At 42.0% G+C, this 14,340-nt stretch overlaps 2 protein-coding genes across 6 annotated transcripts in view; one reads left to right on the top strand and one right to left on the bottom strand.

Moving 5' to 3' along the window:
• Positions 1-10,635, bottom strand: part of ACTN2 (actinin alpha 2) — an 83,841-nt gene extending 73,206 nt beyond the window's left edge. Inside the window, exons 1-2 of one of the 5 annotated variants that reach the window (XM_083828125.1) lie at positions 10,485-10,628; positions 7,922-8,016 (exon numbers count right to left, since the gene is read on the bottom strand). The gene's annotated coding sequence lies outside the window, so the exon portion shown is untranslated. Of the gene's footprint in view, positions 1-7,921; positions 8,017-10,456 lie in introns of all 5 variants that reach the window. The other 4 variants (XM_083828131.1, XM_083828130.1, XM_083828127.1 and 1 more) reach the window with 4 other exon arrangements.
• A 129-nt stretch (positions 10,636-10,764) lies between these two features.
• Positions 10,765-14,340, top strand: part of HEATR1 (HEAT repeat containing 1) — a 38,318-nt gene continuing 34,742 nt past the window's right edge. Inside the window, exons 1-3 of the mRNA XM_083828116.1 lie at positions 10,765-10,884; positions 11,017-11,185; positions 13,629-13,845. Coding sequence (XP_083684242.1) covers positions 11,044-11,185; positions 13,629-13,845 — 359 coding nt within the window. The 5' untranslated portion in view covers positions 10,765-10,884; positions 11,017-11,043. The remainder of the gene's footprint in view (positions 10,885-11,016; positions 11,186-13,628; positions 13,846-14,340) is intronic.

Raw genomic sequence — 14,340 nt, 5'->3', positions numbered from 1 at the left:
TGACTTCATAGAAACAACTGCCATCGTCAAAAGATCTCAAAGTGCTTCATCAACTATATATAGAAACAACTTACTCTGCCCCTGAAATTCAGCCATGGATGAAGTGTAGCAAGAAACATTTATAGGACAGACAAATACTACCAAAGCATAGCTTGGGCTTCAGGAGTATGGAGAAAATGCTGACTGCACTGAGATCACTGGCTGTTGCCAACCCTTTGTGCGGAAGGAAAATCACGGGGCTGAGACACTGGGTGATCCACACCAGCTGAAGATGCCCTCTGTAACCTTCAGCAAGTCACTTCAAGTAAATTTATCCTAAAAAGCTAAGTGTTGACCCATTAGACCGTTCCCTCTGAGATAAACAAGCTTATTGTGCTGCACTCTCCCATCTCTAAAATAGAGTCAGCAAAGCTTCCTTCGGTTTTTAATGTCCACCTAGAACACAAATTGTTTGGAGCAGAGGCGTTTTATCTCTAAAAGCCCTGATCAACCCACAGAACAATTAAAATTACAGTGTGCTTTACCTACTGCACCTCCATCTGTCTCATAGGCCTGTGTATAGCCTGCAAACATGCCTGGCGGTACACTAGTATGCCAGGCTTGCTCCAGCATTCAGGGTCCCTCATACACTGGAGGGCACGTCCCTATCGTCCCTGGAGCCACGCCTGCAGCCTTGTAGCCTGCAGAGCAGGTGGCCCTGGTTCTCAGAAAGGCTTCAAGGCAAACATTAGCAGGAAAAGTTCAAAATCTGGTCTCTGCCACAGTATCACTACACTAGTATGTAGTAGCATGTGCTACATAATACCAATCACAAACTCGGATGTGAGCACAGAAAGATACAGCAGAGCAGTGGGCAAACCCTCTAGCCATGGCTGCTGCCATGCTACACTACGCAAGATCACACATTTTGTGAATGAGAAGAGCCCTCAGCCCTTAAATTCCACCACATCTCTATTAAATATTTCAGAAAACAACATGATACCAGAACTCCCTAATCATTTGAGCTAGCTTCCTGAGGACACTTCTGTTGTTTAATGGTTCTTGTCTGAGTAGATGCAACTCACAAAAACAGAATAAATCGTGAACTAAACAAAATCAGAAGTTTTGATAGACACTTTGCAGAGATTAGAAATGTAACATCAAATAAAAACTGGAAAATGTATATGGTAATTTATAAGCAACACTGCAGTCAGCCTGTTAGCAGACTGAACTTGTAGAGCAATATGCAGTTACAACGTAATACACACAGTAACAGGTGTGGAAACTACAAATAGTGCTGGCATAGGATTGGAAAAAATGGTGAGATGGAGCCAGGATTTTAAAAATGGTTCAGTGATGAGAGTGTAAGGAGCAGGACTGGGAGTATAGCATGGCCTATTACAACCCTTCAGAACAGCCATCATGTGTTCTGAGAACCCTGGCTGTGCTCCTGTTTTATGTTGGCTTAGCCTTATCACACAAAGATACAAAGCAAGGAAGAAACTGGGGGCCTAAGGCAATGCTGAAGCCTGCAACTGGCTACACAGTTTGTACTTCATGAATAGAACCAGCTCAAAAAAAACCCCTTAGCCAGCCAGCCTGTGTGTGATCCATGACTGATTTACTTGAGACATTTCTCTTTTTTCTAAACACAACATTATTCAGCAATAGCTTTGGTCACAGTGAGAAAAGAGAACACAGATGTGTGTATGAGATAAGGAATACAGAGACAACATGCCTTTATTTATCTAGAACCAAAGGATGTCAACTAAGTCAGAGTTTCCAGACAACAGTTATCTAGGGGGCACAGAGGAGACCTGGCAGGTTTTAAATCACTGAGGTATGAGGTAGAGATTATGGGCACAGGATATCAGACACTGCTGTGTTCTAATCTCAGCATTTGTACAGATTCACCGAATGACCTTAGAGAAGTTGCTGTCTCTGTGCCCTCATTTCTCCTTCCAGATACACCAACATAATTTCATTAACGTCAACGAAATTAAAATAATACACCCAAGAAGACAACCTGTTTGAACAAATTGCTAGTCTGTAAAAAGGAATACTAACTACTTATTGTTCATTCTACAGGAGTGACACAAAGATCAGTAAAACAGGCAAATTCATCCCTGTATCAGGCAACATTGGGCTCAACCTGAATTACTGCCAAACACAGACATGTTCTTTCTGCAACACATTGTGCAAGTTTTTCTTTTCCAGAACTCCTGTCCTTGCATTCTGTCCAACAAAGCTTTACTCTGACACTTAGGTATATTAAGAATCAGCACGGAGAAAATGAGCAGTGTTCCTGCTGTGCCTGACGTTAAAGCAAGGCCTGTATTTTCCAATTCCGGTTCTGAAGACAATTGTTCTTTTTCCAGCTATGACCTCCCTCACTAACTTTGGCCATATTCTCATCTCAGGAGCAATGGGTATCAGTTTTGGACAACATACTTTCCAGTACAAGACTGGTTGTTCTTGAAAGCTACCAACAACAATCCACTCATGCTGATGACTCTTGTCTATTCTCAATGTCTGGATGTGGATGAGTCATTTGTTTCTTAATTGGCTCATCTCTCTCTCTGTGAAAGTTCAGATCAGCGTATGTGCAGAAAAATTATTTGCACGCTTCTTCACTTTGAAGACAGTTCATTTACAGGATAAATGTAGCAGAGTTGCGATAATATGCAATCTAGATCTCTGTTATGCCCCATAGTTAGATCTAAAATAGCTGTTAACTTCCTGAATTTCTTAACTGAACTGAAACTGCTTTTTTTCCAAGTCAGATGCTGTTCTGGGTATTTTTCCAGTTCATATGATAACAGTTCATACACATAGAGTCAGGAACTAGAACAAAGATGAGCCCTATAGGCTGTAAGGCTCCACATGTATTTATAGTATGAACTCTGGAATTCATTGTTTTAGTTGAGACAGGCTGAACACATCTTCCCCTGGCCTTTTTTCCCCTGATGAAAGCATTCAGCAAAAAGCTGGTTTTGCACTTCATGGATGGATTGAACTGCATGGATCAAAGTTCATCCATGAAATGGATGGATTCGGATATACCTGGGGCTTCTGTAAGGGAAACCACTGAGTCATGAATGAGCTTCTAGAACACCAAGAAACTTTTCGACTCATTCCTCATGGCTCGGCAACCCCCTTACACCTCCTTCATAGGTCACCCTGCCACACAGATGATCTATGGAAAATGAGACTGATGGGACAGGACGGGCCCTGCAAATACGGGGGCTAATTTTGTACTGTTAAGTGGTGGAAGTCAAGAGTCACAGAAAGCACTTTCAATTGCAGGAGAAAATGTTTAAAACAATGCATGATGGAAATATCAAGCAAATATAGGACTCTGCTCGACCTAAATGTACAAACTGCAATGCCCATTCAGTGGGAAAGAAAAAAAAAATAACTGTACTCTGTAGAGCACTTAGAGAAGAGACAAAATCTGCAGGACCAACATTCACTATCCTAAAACTATCCACTGGATGGGGAAATGGATCTATTGTCAATTGGGAGCATGTGCCTCAGTTTTCTTTCTGTAGGCCAATAATAACAACAAAGTGTAAGGATACATATGAAAATTGAATACCCTATAGATTTGGAATACTCAAAGACAAGTAGAAATACAGTGACAACCAGAGATGAATATAATTTATTTTATATTTGGGGAACATGCTTCAACTGCATGCAACAGACCTCCACTGAATAAAAAAAAAAAAAAAAAAGAAGAAAGAAATCATAATGCTGTGGAACTCTACTTATGCAATACACTAAACAAAGAAGGATTTCTGATTTCTGGAGAAAAGGAGATTGTGACTATGCAGTTAAAGTTTGCATTGTGAAACCTACAAAGCATATGAATTAAGATTGCTTGGAAAACTTCAACTCTGGCATAGCCCACAATTAATTGACTTGTAATCTTAATTATATTTTTTTTTAAGATATCTGTTCTATAACTGATTATAAATACTTTATAAATTAAGAAATTAAAAATAAATTCTGAATTGGAAGACAGCTCATAAAAAATGTTAACAAAAGTAATAAAGGTTTCCAGTGCACCTTAACAATAATAAAACCATTACAGCTTCTGCTCAAGAAACATCATGTTCCGCACACTAAAAGGTAAAAGCTTTCTGTTTACATTCCCCGATGGCAGTGGAAGTTAATCCAGATTTACTACAATAGGCCAACAACAAGAGTCATTCTGTTTCTTTGGATCTTAGGTCTGTCTGTTGCAGATTCACTCACAACAGTCTTGAAATCTTTTATGTTGACACAGACAGACTAGACACATTCTGAAGTTGAAATTAGTCATAAATTGTTTAAAATGCTTTGTTCCCCCTCTATAGACTGAAACAAGGCACATACATCACCAAACTGTTACAATTAGTAGGTATTACAAACCAAAAGGGTCCTATCACAGGTAAAGTATGAAGGTAAGATTCTTAAGTGGAACCTCTTCTATGCAGTATTTGAGAGCATCGCCACAGGAACTGCTTTGCCTCCAGCCACCAGGCTTAATTAAAGGAGGTGTATCAGCAACAGTGTCAGAATCACCTGATTCTCAGAGCCACACACTCCCCTTCATGAGATGTTCAATGCCAGGCTGCCTTCCTATACCCTAAGTGCCTCTCAAGCCTTCTGCAGAAATAGGACCCTCTTCTCAGTGTGTCCAAGGAACTGCCTCTGATGCCACTGGATCTCCAAGTCTCTCTCAAGTAGTTCCTCTGCAAAGAGCTCTCTTCAGTGGCATACACAATACATGCAGAATGCCAGAGAGCAAGAAATGCATCACAGAAAACACCGACATAACCTTCTGCCAGTAACAGTTACTAGCTGTTACCAAGAACATTTCCATTTGTCAAGACTATTTTATGAAAGGGAGCACCAAGCCTTTACATCATCTCGAGACAGCAAGGCCACTATTTTAGGTCTGACAACATGGTATCTCTAGCAAGTTAACAGATTTAGAGATCTGGGCTTATCTGTAAAACTCAGTTGCATACCCTTGCCACCTAAATCAAACACGTTATTTCTTCTAAGAACAGTTAGTTTTCTCTCCACCAGGAATCCCCAAAGTACATACCAGTATGAACAGTTTCCAAGGCACAACGAAAGCAAATACAGAACCCAAACATTTTTTAAAACTGTACTGAAACGCAAAGAAATTTTAAGTTTTTTCTTGGGGGGGGGGGATTGCAGATACTTTGTATAATGCAATATCACAAGAATGCACTTCTTAATATTCTCTAGATATTATAGGATTAATATCTCATATATATGCATACATATGTTTAAAGGAACTTGTTCAGTTGTTGCCAGTGTTCAGTGCCACTGTGCTAGGAACATGAACATGTAATTACATGTAATTACATGTAATTACATGAACATGTAATTCATTCCTATGTAAAGATGTGCAAAATAAATTTTAGAAAATAGATAAATAAAAAATACGTAATTGAACATAAGCACACAGCAAAATCAGCAGGTGCATCTTCCACCTTCTGCCACTGAATGTCAATCATATTGCCTTTAGACATTATCATCTAAAGTCACAAGCTCATTCTAGTTTAAACCACATATTCCACCAGGTATGGAGAAGGTGTGACTGGCAGTGACTGAGGTAAATGAAGAAATGAAAGTGGCACTGGCTTCAAGGGCCAGCCTGAGAACAGGCTTAAAGGTATTTAGTGCATCTGGACAGGAACGACACTTTCTCCTTCAGAGAGAAAGATGTGATTCATCTCAGCATTTAAAAAAAATAAAACCACACAACCAAAAAAACAGCAACTGGCTGGCCTGCCAAGTAAATAGCGATTTGAACAGCTGCAGGTCAGGAATGGGTAGCTGCACCATATGAGATCTGCTGTTATTCCAACACTTGCCATTTGCTTGAATAACAGAGGCAGCAGAGAGAGGTGATAGCAAGACAGTATACTGCAGTAAGAAAAGCATGCTGCGTTAAGAAGCATGCTTCTTATTGATCACTTTTCCTTCTTCCAACCTTCAGTTAAGTTTCTCTTTCATCATTTACAGCCCTGCTATGAAAGATGAGGCATGCCTAGTACCCAACAGTCCCCTTATTGCCTATTACATCCAAGTCCCAAATAGCCACACTCCTGTTCCCAAGTTCTCCCAACACATTAAACACCACAACTCACAAGTACCACAGTAGATCCATGGCACCTACTTTCTCCGTAGATTGTCTAGCAAAGGTATCTTTTCTTAACAGTAAGCAGCTAACACATGCACAAAGAATACTTTTTCTCAGCCTAATAAATATCAAATCATGACAAAGAACAATCGCAGTCACAGCAACCATGAGACAGTTGCCTATTTTTCATTGCAAAAATTGAGCATTCATGGAAATCCAACTTTCTAGCTGATTTTTTTACAATACACAAACATCAAAAATATCATAATCCATCTGTAGCTCAGCAATAGAAGAACTGTTTTTTCCCTTCAGTTTTTGTGATCTCTACTACCCCTGATGTTTTAGGAACAAACTAGGCCTATCTTGTAGGAATACAGAGTTATGAAGACAGCCATTGCCTACTGTTTTCAAGCCAATGCTTTCACTGCATGTGCCTAGCTGAAGCATCTTGTTTTTTTATTTAGGGGTTATTTCTTCTTCTCTAGAATAAATATTTAAAAGCTTCCTTTACAATAATTTTTGATTAGAAGCCCGGAGTTTGTAGTACCGTATCAGAAAACCTTTAATACAGTAAAGTCCCCAAAATAGCCCCTTCTCCAACCCATCCAGAGGGTTTCTATTTATTTTTAGATCTGGAATGCAGCTACACATGAGAATCTATGGCTGGGGGAAGCTGCAATACATTTTCCAAGAAAAGCCAGGGAAACATGATACTGACTGCCACAGTGGTCAGTAAGTCGATGATGTGCTTGATATAGTGCCTAGCAAGCAAGTTTCTCCCAGCCATTCAGTTCAACTGAAAAATTATTTTCCTTTCAGTCCCGTTTCAGCTATGAGTACTGCCATTTTCTGCAACCTCAAGCACCATTGAATTATGATTGTTTCTGCCTCCAGTTACACCAGCTGCACGCTTGCAGAACTCCACTGTCCTCATGAGAGTTACTCCTGAGTTTCCCTAAAGTAAGCATAAAAGGTAAGTCTGTAGCTGAGTAGTATAAGATAGGGAAGATAAATCACAACTTTCTAGTTTCATGTATTTGAATATCTAGATGATACAATAACTCCAATTTCTTTGCTTCTAACGTAAGTCAAGCCAAGAAAATAATGGCCTCGAGGCCTATTAAGGCATACCCTGCAGAAAGGTACTGTCTGATCATTGCATAACAAAGTCCAGATGTGAAGGGTGACTGCTGCATTTTTACAGAGAGCAGAAAGAACCGAAAATAGAGAAAAATAAATTACTGCAGCCCTAAAGTATACAATAAAGTACTGTTCTTCCCTTCTTCCTGACAATTACAGAAACTCCATAAAATCAGAGACTGCAGATACCCGCTTATAAATGATAATCTTCCAATAAGTAGCAGAGATGTATATGAATTAAAAACATTACACGTATATACGTTTGGAGTAGCAAGTTTAACTGCACAGCCTCCAAAACCACAAAACATTAGCATGCCTCCTGCAACCCGCAGCAAAACAAAATGCATCTCTTGACAAGCTTACCTTAGCTTCAAATATGTTCAATCCACTGTTCTAGACTATGGATTCGTTTACAGCTCTGCATAGATATACCCCCACTAACCACACATATTTGTTAACACCTACTTCTGCTTCAAAAGCTGGAGAACTTAATACTTACTCTAAGGACATTAAAGACTCCTGTGAATACTCTAGAAAAGTTTTAATATTACTTCATGTTGTAATCAGACCATATTTTGGATGTCAAGCACTCTCACATTCCCTATTAGCAATGGCATGGGGAAATGTCAGTAAACTTACCAAGATTATTAGCAAGCAATAGCGAAGCGTATGAAAGGTGTCTTTCTTCCAACTCCTTCAAAACTGTTTTAATAATCCAAAATCATGGTGGATCACTAGATTACAGGAGGTGGTGTAAGAAGGAAAAAGAATCATCTTAGGAAACGTATTAATAAACTCTTGAGAATAATACAAACACTGGCCAAGCCCATAACTTTGCATGTAAACTGTACAGGCAATACTCAATTCCTTATCTTCATTTTGATACATTACTATTGTATTCTACTGAACAGTCCTTGTTTTGCATCAGAAGTGATTCTCTTCTCCACTTTAGCTCAAACTCCTCCCTGTCTATGGCCTACATAAGAAACCAAACCAGCAGATGCATTCCAGAAACACACCTAGCAGGAATTTAGCCTACAGGGCAGAACAAGATCCAGTCGGCGTAAAACCTCTGACGTGTATACAGTGTGGACAGCGGTTCCTCTGCACCATTTCTTTCCACAAATTTCCTCCTACAGGGTTGCATTACTTACTAAGGTAGATATAGCTCTCTCTCAATCAAATGTTTTCAAACACACCAGCGCTTTGAAGTGAATGGGCTCACAAAAAATGCTTGAAGCAAATCATTTTTTTCAAATATAAATTAGCATGTGAAAAGTTACATTCGAAGACTCAAAAATGTTTAGCAGACAGTTCAATGTGTCAAATGCAGTTTAAAAGCAACCATCAACAGAGGCAACCCTAGATGTAGTATGGCCACAAGAACTCCACCCACATAGACTCGCTATGTGATAATGCAGGCACTGGGAATCTAAAAGGACTGGTTGAAACAGGCTTGATTTTAAGTTCAGAAAAGCATCACTTTGCAGTTCAGTGTATGTCTCCAGAGCTTAATGCACATAAATAGAAATTGGAACAAGCCTCTGAGATAGTCAGCTTCACCACTGAGGAATTACAGTGCTAGCTAAGCATAGTTCTTAACAGACTTTCTGTTCTTGTATTTTTCCTACGGAACACTTTTCTGAAATTAAGTCAAAACCAAGTATTTTTCCTTCTCTAGAAAGATACTTCTTGCAGCTCTCTACAGGAAGAATACAGCGGGATAGGAACTCTGGAAACCCAAACACAGATCAGTATTTGCAACTTCTAGTTTATCTCTCTGGCTAGAGAGTTATTAGCAATTATTTTTCTACATAATGACTGCTTTTAATTAGGTAACTATAATATAGTACTTTTTTAGAAACTGATTTCTGGCCTTTGCAAAGTTTATATATTTTAATGTTTGATATTTTTAGACACAGAAACATGCATATTTATAGCAGTTTGAACTATACTAAAAATAAGGTTGCAAAAGGCTTCATAAAGGAAAAAGATGCACAAAATTCATGGGGAATTTGAACAAGTGCAATGAATTGGCATCTTGGTTTGCTTCACCCCTAGCCAGCTCATTTACTAAATGGTTAGAACGAAGGCATTAGAACTATCAGACAAATAATAGTAATCCCCTAAATCAGTAAAATCCTCCAAATACCTTAACACTATTTTAATAGCAACGGTATCAACCTTAAACGGCTAAGCAATTACCTTTACAATCAAATACTGTCAGAAGTAACACAAAAATATATAGTTAATACATTCTCACTGACAAAGCACCAGTAAATATAACCAGGCACAAACTCAGATATCCAACTTTGTTTTCTCTCCCTGCTCCCACTCCTACAAAGGCGTACACACATTTTATTTAATAAAAGCATACAGTCCTGCTGAGATCAGTAGACACTTGCAATGGATAAATTTAAGCACGTAAATAATTCTCTACAAAGCTAAATCTACATCCATTTTATTTTGTATTTCTACTGCACGCTAAATCACTGCCAAACAATGCGGTTTTACTGGAAACAAATTTGTTATTTCTGCTGTAGCTATAAAGCTTCTTGACAATATATGGAATACTTGTACATGTCTGGTAGTGGAATTGTTATGTTTGACATCATCTTGTCCATCAGCTCACATCAAGTGAAATTAGTTGTATCTCTGCTTTTTTATGGGTTTCTCCCAGACTGCCAAAACCTATGTTGTCTTTCTGGCTTCATTCACTTGCTTCAAGGTACAAAACACCGCAGCCCTAAACGCAGACAGGTGGGTGACACCATGCTTTTTTCATCTTAGGAATTTGTTTGTAACCTGGGGGCAGCCAAACCTGTGGAACTTACACCCTCACAGACGCACTAAATCTGTCCAGACAAACCTCTGACCAACTGATAGAATCATAGAACGATTAGGGTTGGAAAAGCCCTCCAAGATCACCTGGTCCAACCACCGCCCTACCACCAATGCCACCCACTAAACCATGTCCCTAAGCACCACCTCCAACTTCTCCTTGAGCACCCCCAGGAACGGTGACCCCACCACCTCCCTGGGCAGCCCATTCCAATGCCAACTCGCTCAATCCCAACTTGCCCTAAGCTGGCCCTCCTCTGGGGCTAGACTAGGTTATTTTCAGAGAGCCCTTCCAACCCACGTTCCCCTGGGGTTCTGCCCCTGGGACCTCACCCACACACAGCACAGCAGCTTTCAGCACCTGTTAAAAGCTCAGGCTGCCTGTGCCCTCCCCAGCGCCACTCGCTCCGGATACGTTAGAACCTGGACGTGGAGCAGCCCAAGCTCTGCGCACCCCTACGACGCGGGCAGGCCAGCCCTGCCCAGAGGGCCTCACACCCCCACCCGCCAGCAGCACCCCCCCACCAGCAGCGCACGGCGCCGTTCAAACACGCGCACGCGCCCCCAACGGCCACCAACGGCCGCTCCCGGCGCGCGCAGGGGGCGGGGCCGCTCCCCCCCTCCCGCGGGAGGGCAGAAGGGCGAGGGGCGTGGCCCCGCCGGCGGGGGGCGGGGCTTCCTCTTCCGCTGCCGCCGCTGTTTCCGGGTTAGCGGCGCGCGTTGCGGCGCACGTGGGGGGGCCCGGCGCGGCGCGCGGCCAGGTGGGCGCGGGGCGGCGGGGCCGGGCTGGGAGGGGGGGGGGGCGTCTCCATGGTAACCGCGGCCCGGCGGCCATTACGGGGCCGGGGCGCCGGTCTGAGCCGCGGCCTGCTGCCGCTGCTGCCTCCCGTTAGGTGTCCGTGGAGGAAAGCGGCCGAGCCATGACGTCCCTGGCCGAGCAGCTGCGGCGGCTCGCCCTCCCGCAGAGCGACCCCAGCCTCCTGAGCCGCGCCGAGGCGGCGTCGCTGCTGTTTGACTGCAAGGAGGCGGCTGCCGTCGACAGGGACACCTTCTTCGCCATCGGTGAGTTGGGGTCTTTGCGCGTCTGTCGTCTTAAAAACCGCTTATCCGAACTGTGTCTGGACAAAGGTGAACGGTAAGGGCATGTCCTCAGCCACAGGAATGGCCAAAGGAATAACTGAGGGTGCTACAGACAGGTTGGGTTAGGGGGATGGCTGGAGCAGACGATCTTGAGGGTCTTTTCCAACCTTAATGTTCCTGTGATCCTCCAGTCAGCGGCAGAATTGCCGGACAGGTCATCCTGGAGCACATCTCTGGGCACGTGAAGAGCAAGGTGACTGGGGACAGTCAGCGTGGTGTTACCGCGGATAAATCACGCCTGCCCGATGCGATTGCCTGCTGGGGTGGTACAGCAAGGAGGGAGCAGTGCACACCATTTGTCTAGAGTTAGCAAGGCTTTTCACGCTGCCTCCCACAACATTTTTGTGACAAGTTTCAGACATTCCAGCCTAGACAGGGGTCAGCCAGATGGGTGAAAAACTGGTTGGGTGATCAGGCTCAGGGGTGGTCGCTGCTGGGCTGTATTCTGCAGAAGGACTCGGGGGAGCGCTGGTGGGCAGCAAGCTGTGTCCTGCTGGAAAAGATGGCCAGCAGCATTCTGAGCTGTGCTACCACAGGCACAACTGGAGGATTGAGGGACAGGATATCTCTCTTTACTCAGTGCTTGTTAGGTCAATTCTAGAAGACTGTCCAGTTTTATCTCCATCCCCAGCATAAGAAACTCATCAAACTGGGGTGAGCTCATTGCAGAGGACACAACATAGTAAAGGGCTGGAGAACTTGCCTGAAAAGGAGAGGCAGGAAGATCTGGCTTAAGTGTGGAGAAGAGAAGATTTTCATGGGTCTACTAGCAGGCTGCAAATATCTATGAGGAGATATTAGTAAGATGGGTTATGTTCTTCAGAGAAATGCATGGCAGGAGAACAGAAAACAATAAGCATAAGTTACAACAGCAGAGAATTAGTCTGGGTGTAACAAAAAGCCTTTTCATCACGTCAAGCACTTAAACAGTAAACTGCTATCCATCCTTTTGAAAATCACAGCTGGATAATTCTGTAGGCTACCTGATCTGATATCAGAGCTAATATTGCTTTGAGCAGGGCCTTAGACTAGAGATCTCCCAAGGTCCCTTCCAACCTGAATTATTCTATGATTTCATGAAAATGTACTGACACCCTACTCTTTGGTAACGTTACAACCACAAATAATGGAAAATGGAAAAAGCCTTTTCTGTGTTGGCACATGTCAGGTTCCTTGTGCACATCAGTTTCCATTTTTGAATATATATTTACCCAAGAATGTGCTTTTTGCCTAGCCTTTGATCTGTATAAACTAGTGCAAAATAATGAAACAATTCTTACCACTCTCTATGGAATATTGTATTTTAATTTATTCAAAGAGTTACCTTTGCTTACTTCAGCTATATAAAAATCATAGAATAATTTTCCCTGGAAGGACCCCTGAAGGTCATTTGGTACTATTCTGGCTGATCAGAGGGTCAGTTAGCTCAGGTTGCTCAGGCTTGTGTTTGGCTGAGTTTGAGGACTGAGGTTCTGTGATCTCTGATGCAGTGTTGGGCCTCTGATCTGTGACCATCACTGTGTTTAAAAAAAAAAAAAAAAAATCTCTATATTGACATGGAATTTCTTGTGTTCCAGCATGCATCCGTTCCCTCCTATCTGAATTTCTTTACCAAGTGAGTAGTTAGACACTGGAACAGCCTCTCTGACGAGGTGGTTGATACCTGTCCTTATTTAAGAGGGTAGCAGTCTTAATGAAAAGTTTTAACTCTGAGTTAGCCCCAAAGTAGTCAGTCTACTGACTTTGATGATCTTCGTAGGTCCCTCCAATTGGAATTACTGTCATCCTATCCTGTCCTTCCATTGTGCATCTCAGAGTCTGGCTCCATCTCCTTGATAACCTGCGCTATGCCATTAAGTAGATGCAGACAGCAGGAAGATTTCCTTTTGGTGATCTCATTTCAACCCAGTTCTCAGCCTTTACTTTGGATGACATTTTTTAGTTCCCAGACCATCCTCGTGGTCCTCTGCTGGATTGATATCTGTACATCAATGTTTTTCTTTTAGTGAGGAGCTCAAAATTGTATCCAGTATTTCAGATGCAGTCTCACACATGCAAAATGGAAAGTGAAGTTCATCACCCCTAACCTGTTGGTTGCGCTTTTGCGAATGAAACCCAGGATGCTGTTGGCCTTCATTGCTGCAAGAGCACACTGCTGACTTTTTTTTTCCTTTATCAGTTAAGAAATAGTTTAAGTGTAGTAAAAGTTTTGGTCTTAGACCTGTTTACAATTTGGTTGGGCTTGTTAAATAAGGATGACACACCAGTATAGCTGAGAGGTTGGGTATGCCAGTGAGGATGTAGCTGGATAGGACTGGTGATTACAGCTGTTGCATTTAAAGCATTCTTCTGTTTTTTTCCGCAGGATGCACTGGATTAGAAGAGCTGATGGGGATCGATCCTTCCTTTGAAGTGTTCCAATCCAGCCTGTTTAGTTCCATGTCCAAAGGCCTGGAACGCAGTGTTCAGAGTAAAGCAGTAAATCAGCAGCTGAATCAGAATATTTCATTGTTCCTCATTCACCTGTCCCCCTACTTTATGCTTAAGCCAGCACAGAAGTGCCTTGAATGGCTTATTCACAGGTAATCCACTGAATGTCATACACGTATAGATAAGGCTTCTAGAAATGCAAGAAATTTCTTTCCTAATAATTTTGAACAATTATACCTCAGCTTTGTGGAGCTACAGGTTGAAAGGTTAAAATATATTTAAAAAATATGTATCCATTTGGGCTTGGTTTTTATGGGGCTGTGTGTTATTTTTTGCCAATTAGATTTTGGTTTTTGATAAATTTCTGTGGAAAATTTCAGTATACCATAATGATCTGTATAAAAGCAATTATTTATTTGCCTGGATTTCACCAAATTTGTGCAGCTCTAACCATCTTACAGAGGATCTAGAGAGGCATTTATGTAATATATTTTGAGATAATATGCTGAGTAAAATAGCAAACTTTCAGTATAAACTGTGAACTGTGAAACATGCCCTTCTTTTATAACAAGAGCTAAGTAGCCTCATTACAAGGTAATGTAAGAAGGTGTGAAGAAAAAATGAACCAAGTATTTTTAAGAAGTGCT

Source organism: Anser anser, assembly GCF_964211835.1.
Source record: "Anser anser genome assembly, chromosome: 3".
NCBI lineage: Eukaryota > Metazoa > Chordata > Aves > Anseriformes > Anatidae > Anser > Anser anser.
This window is presented reverse-complemented; position numbering and strand designations above follow the sequence as displayed.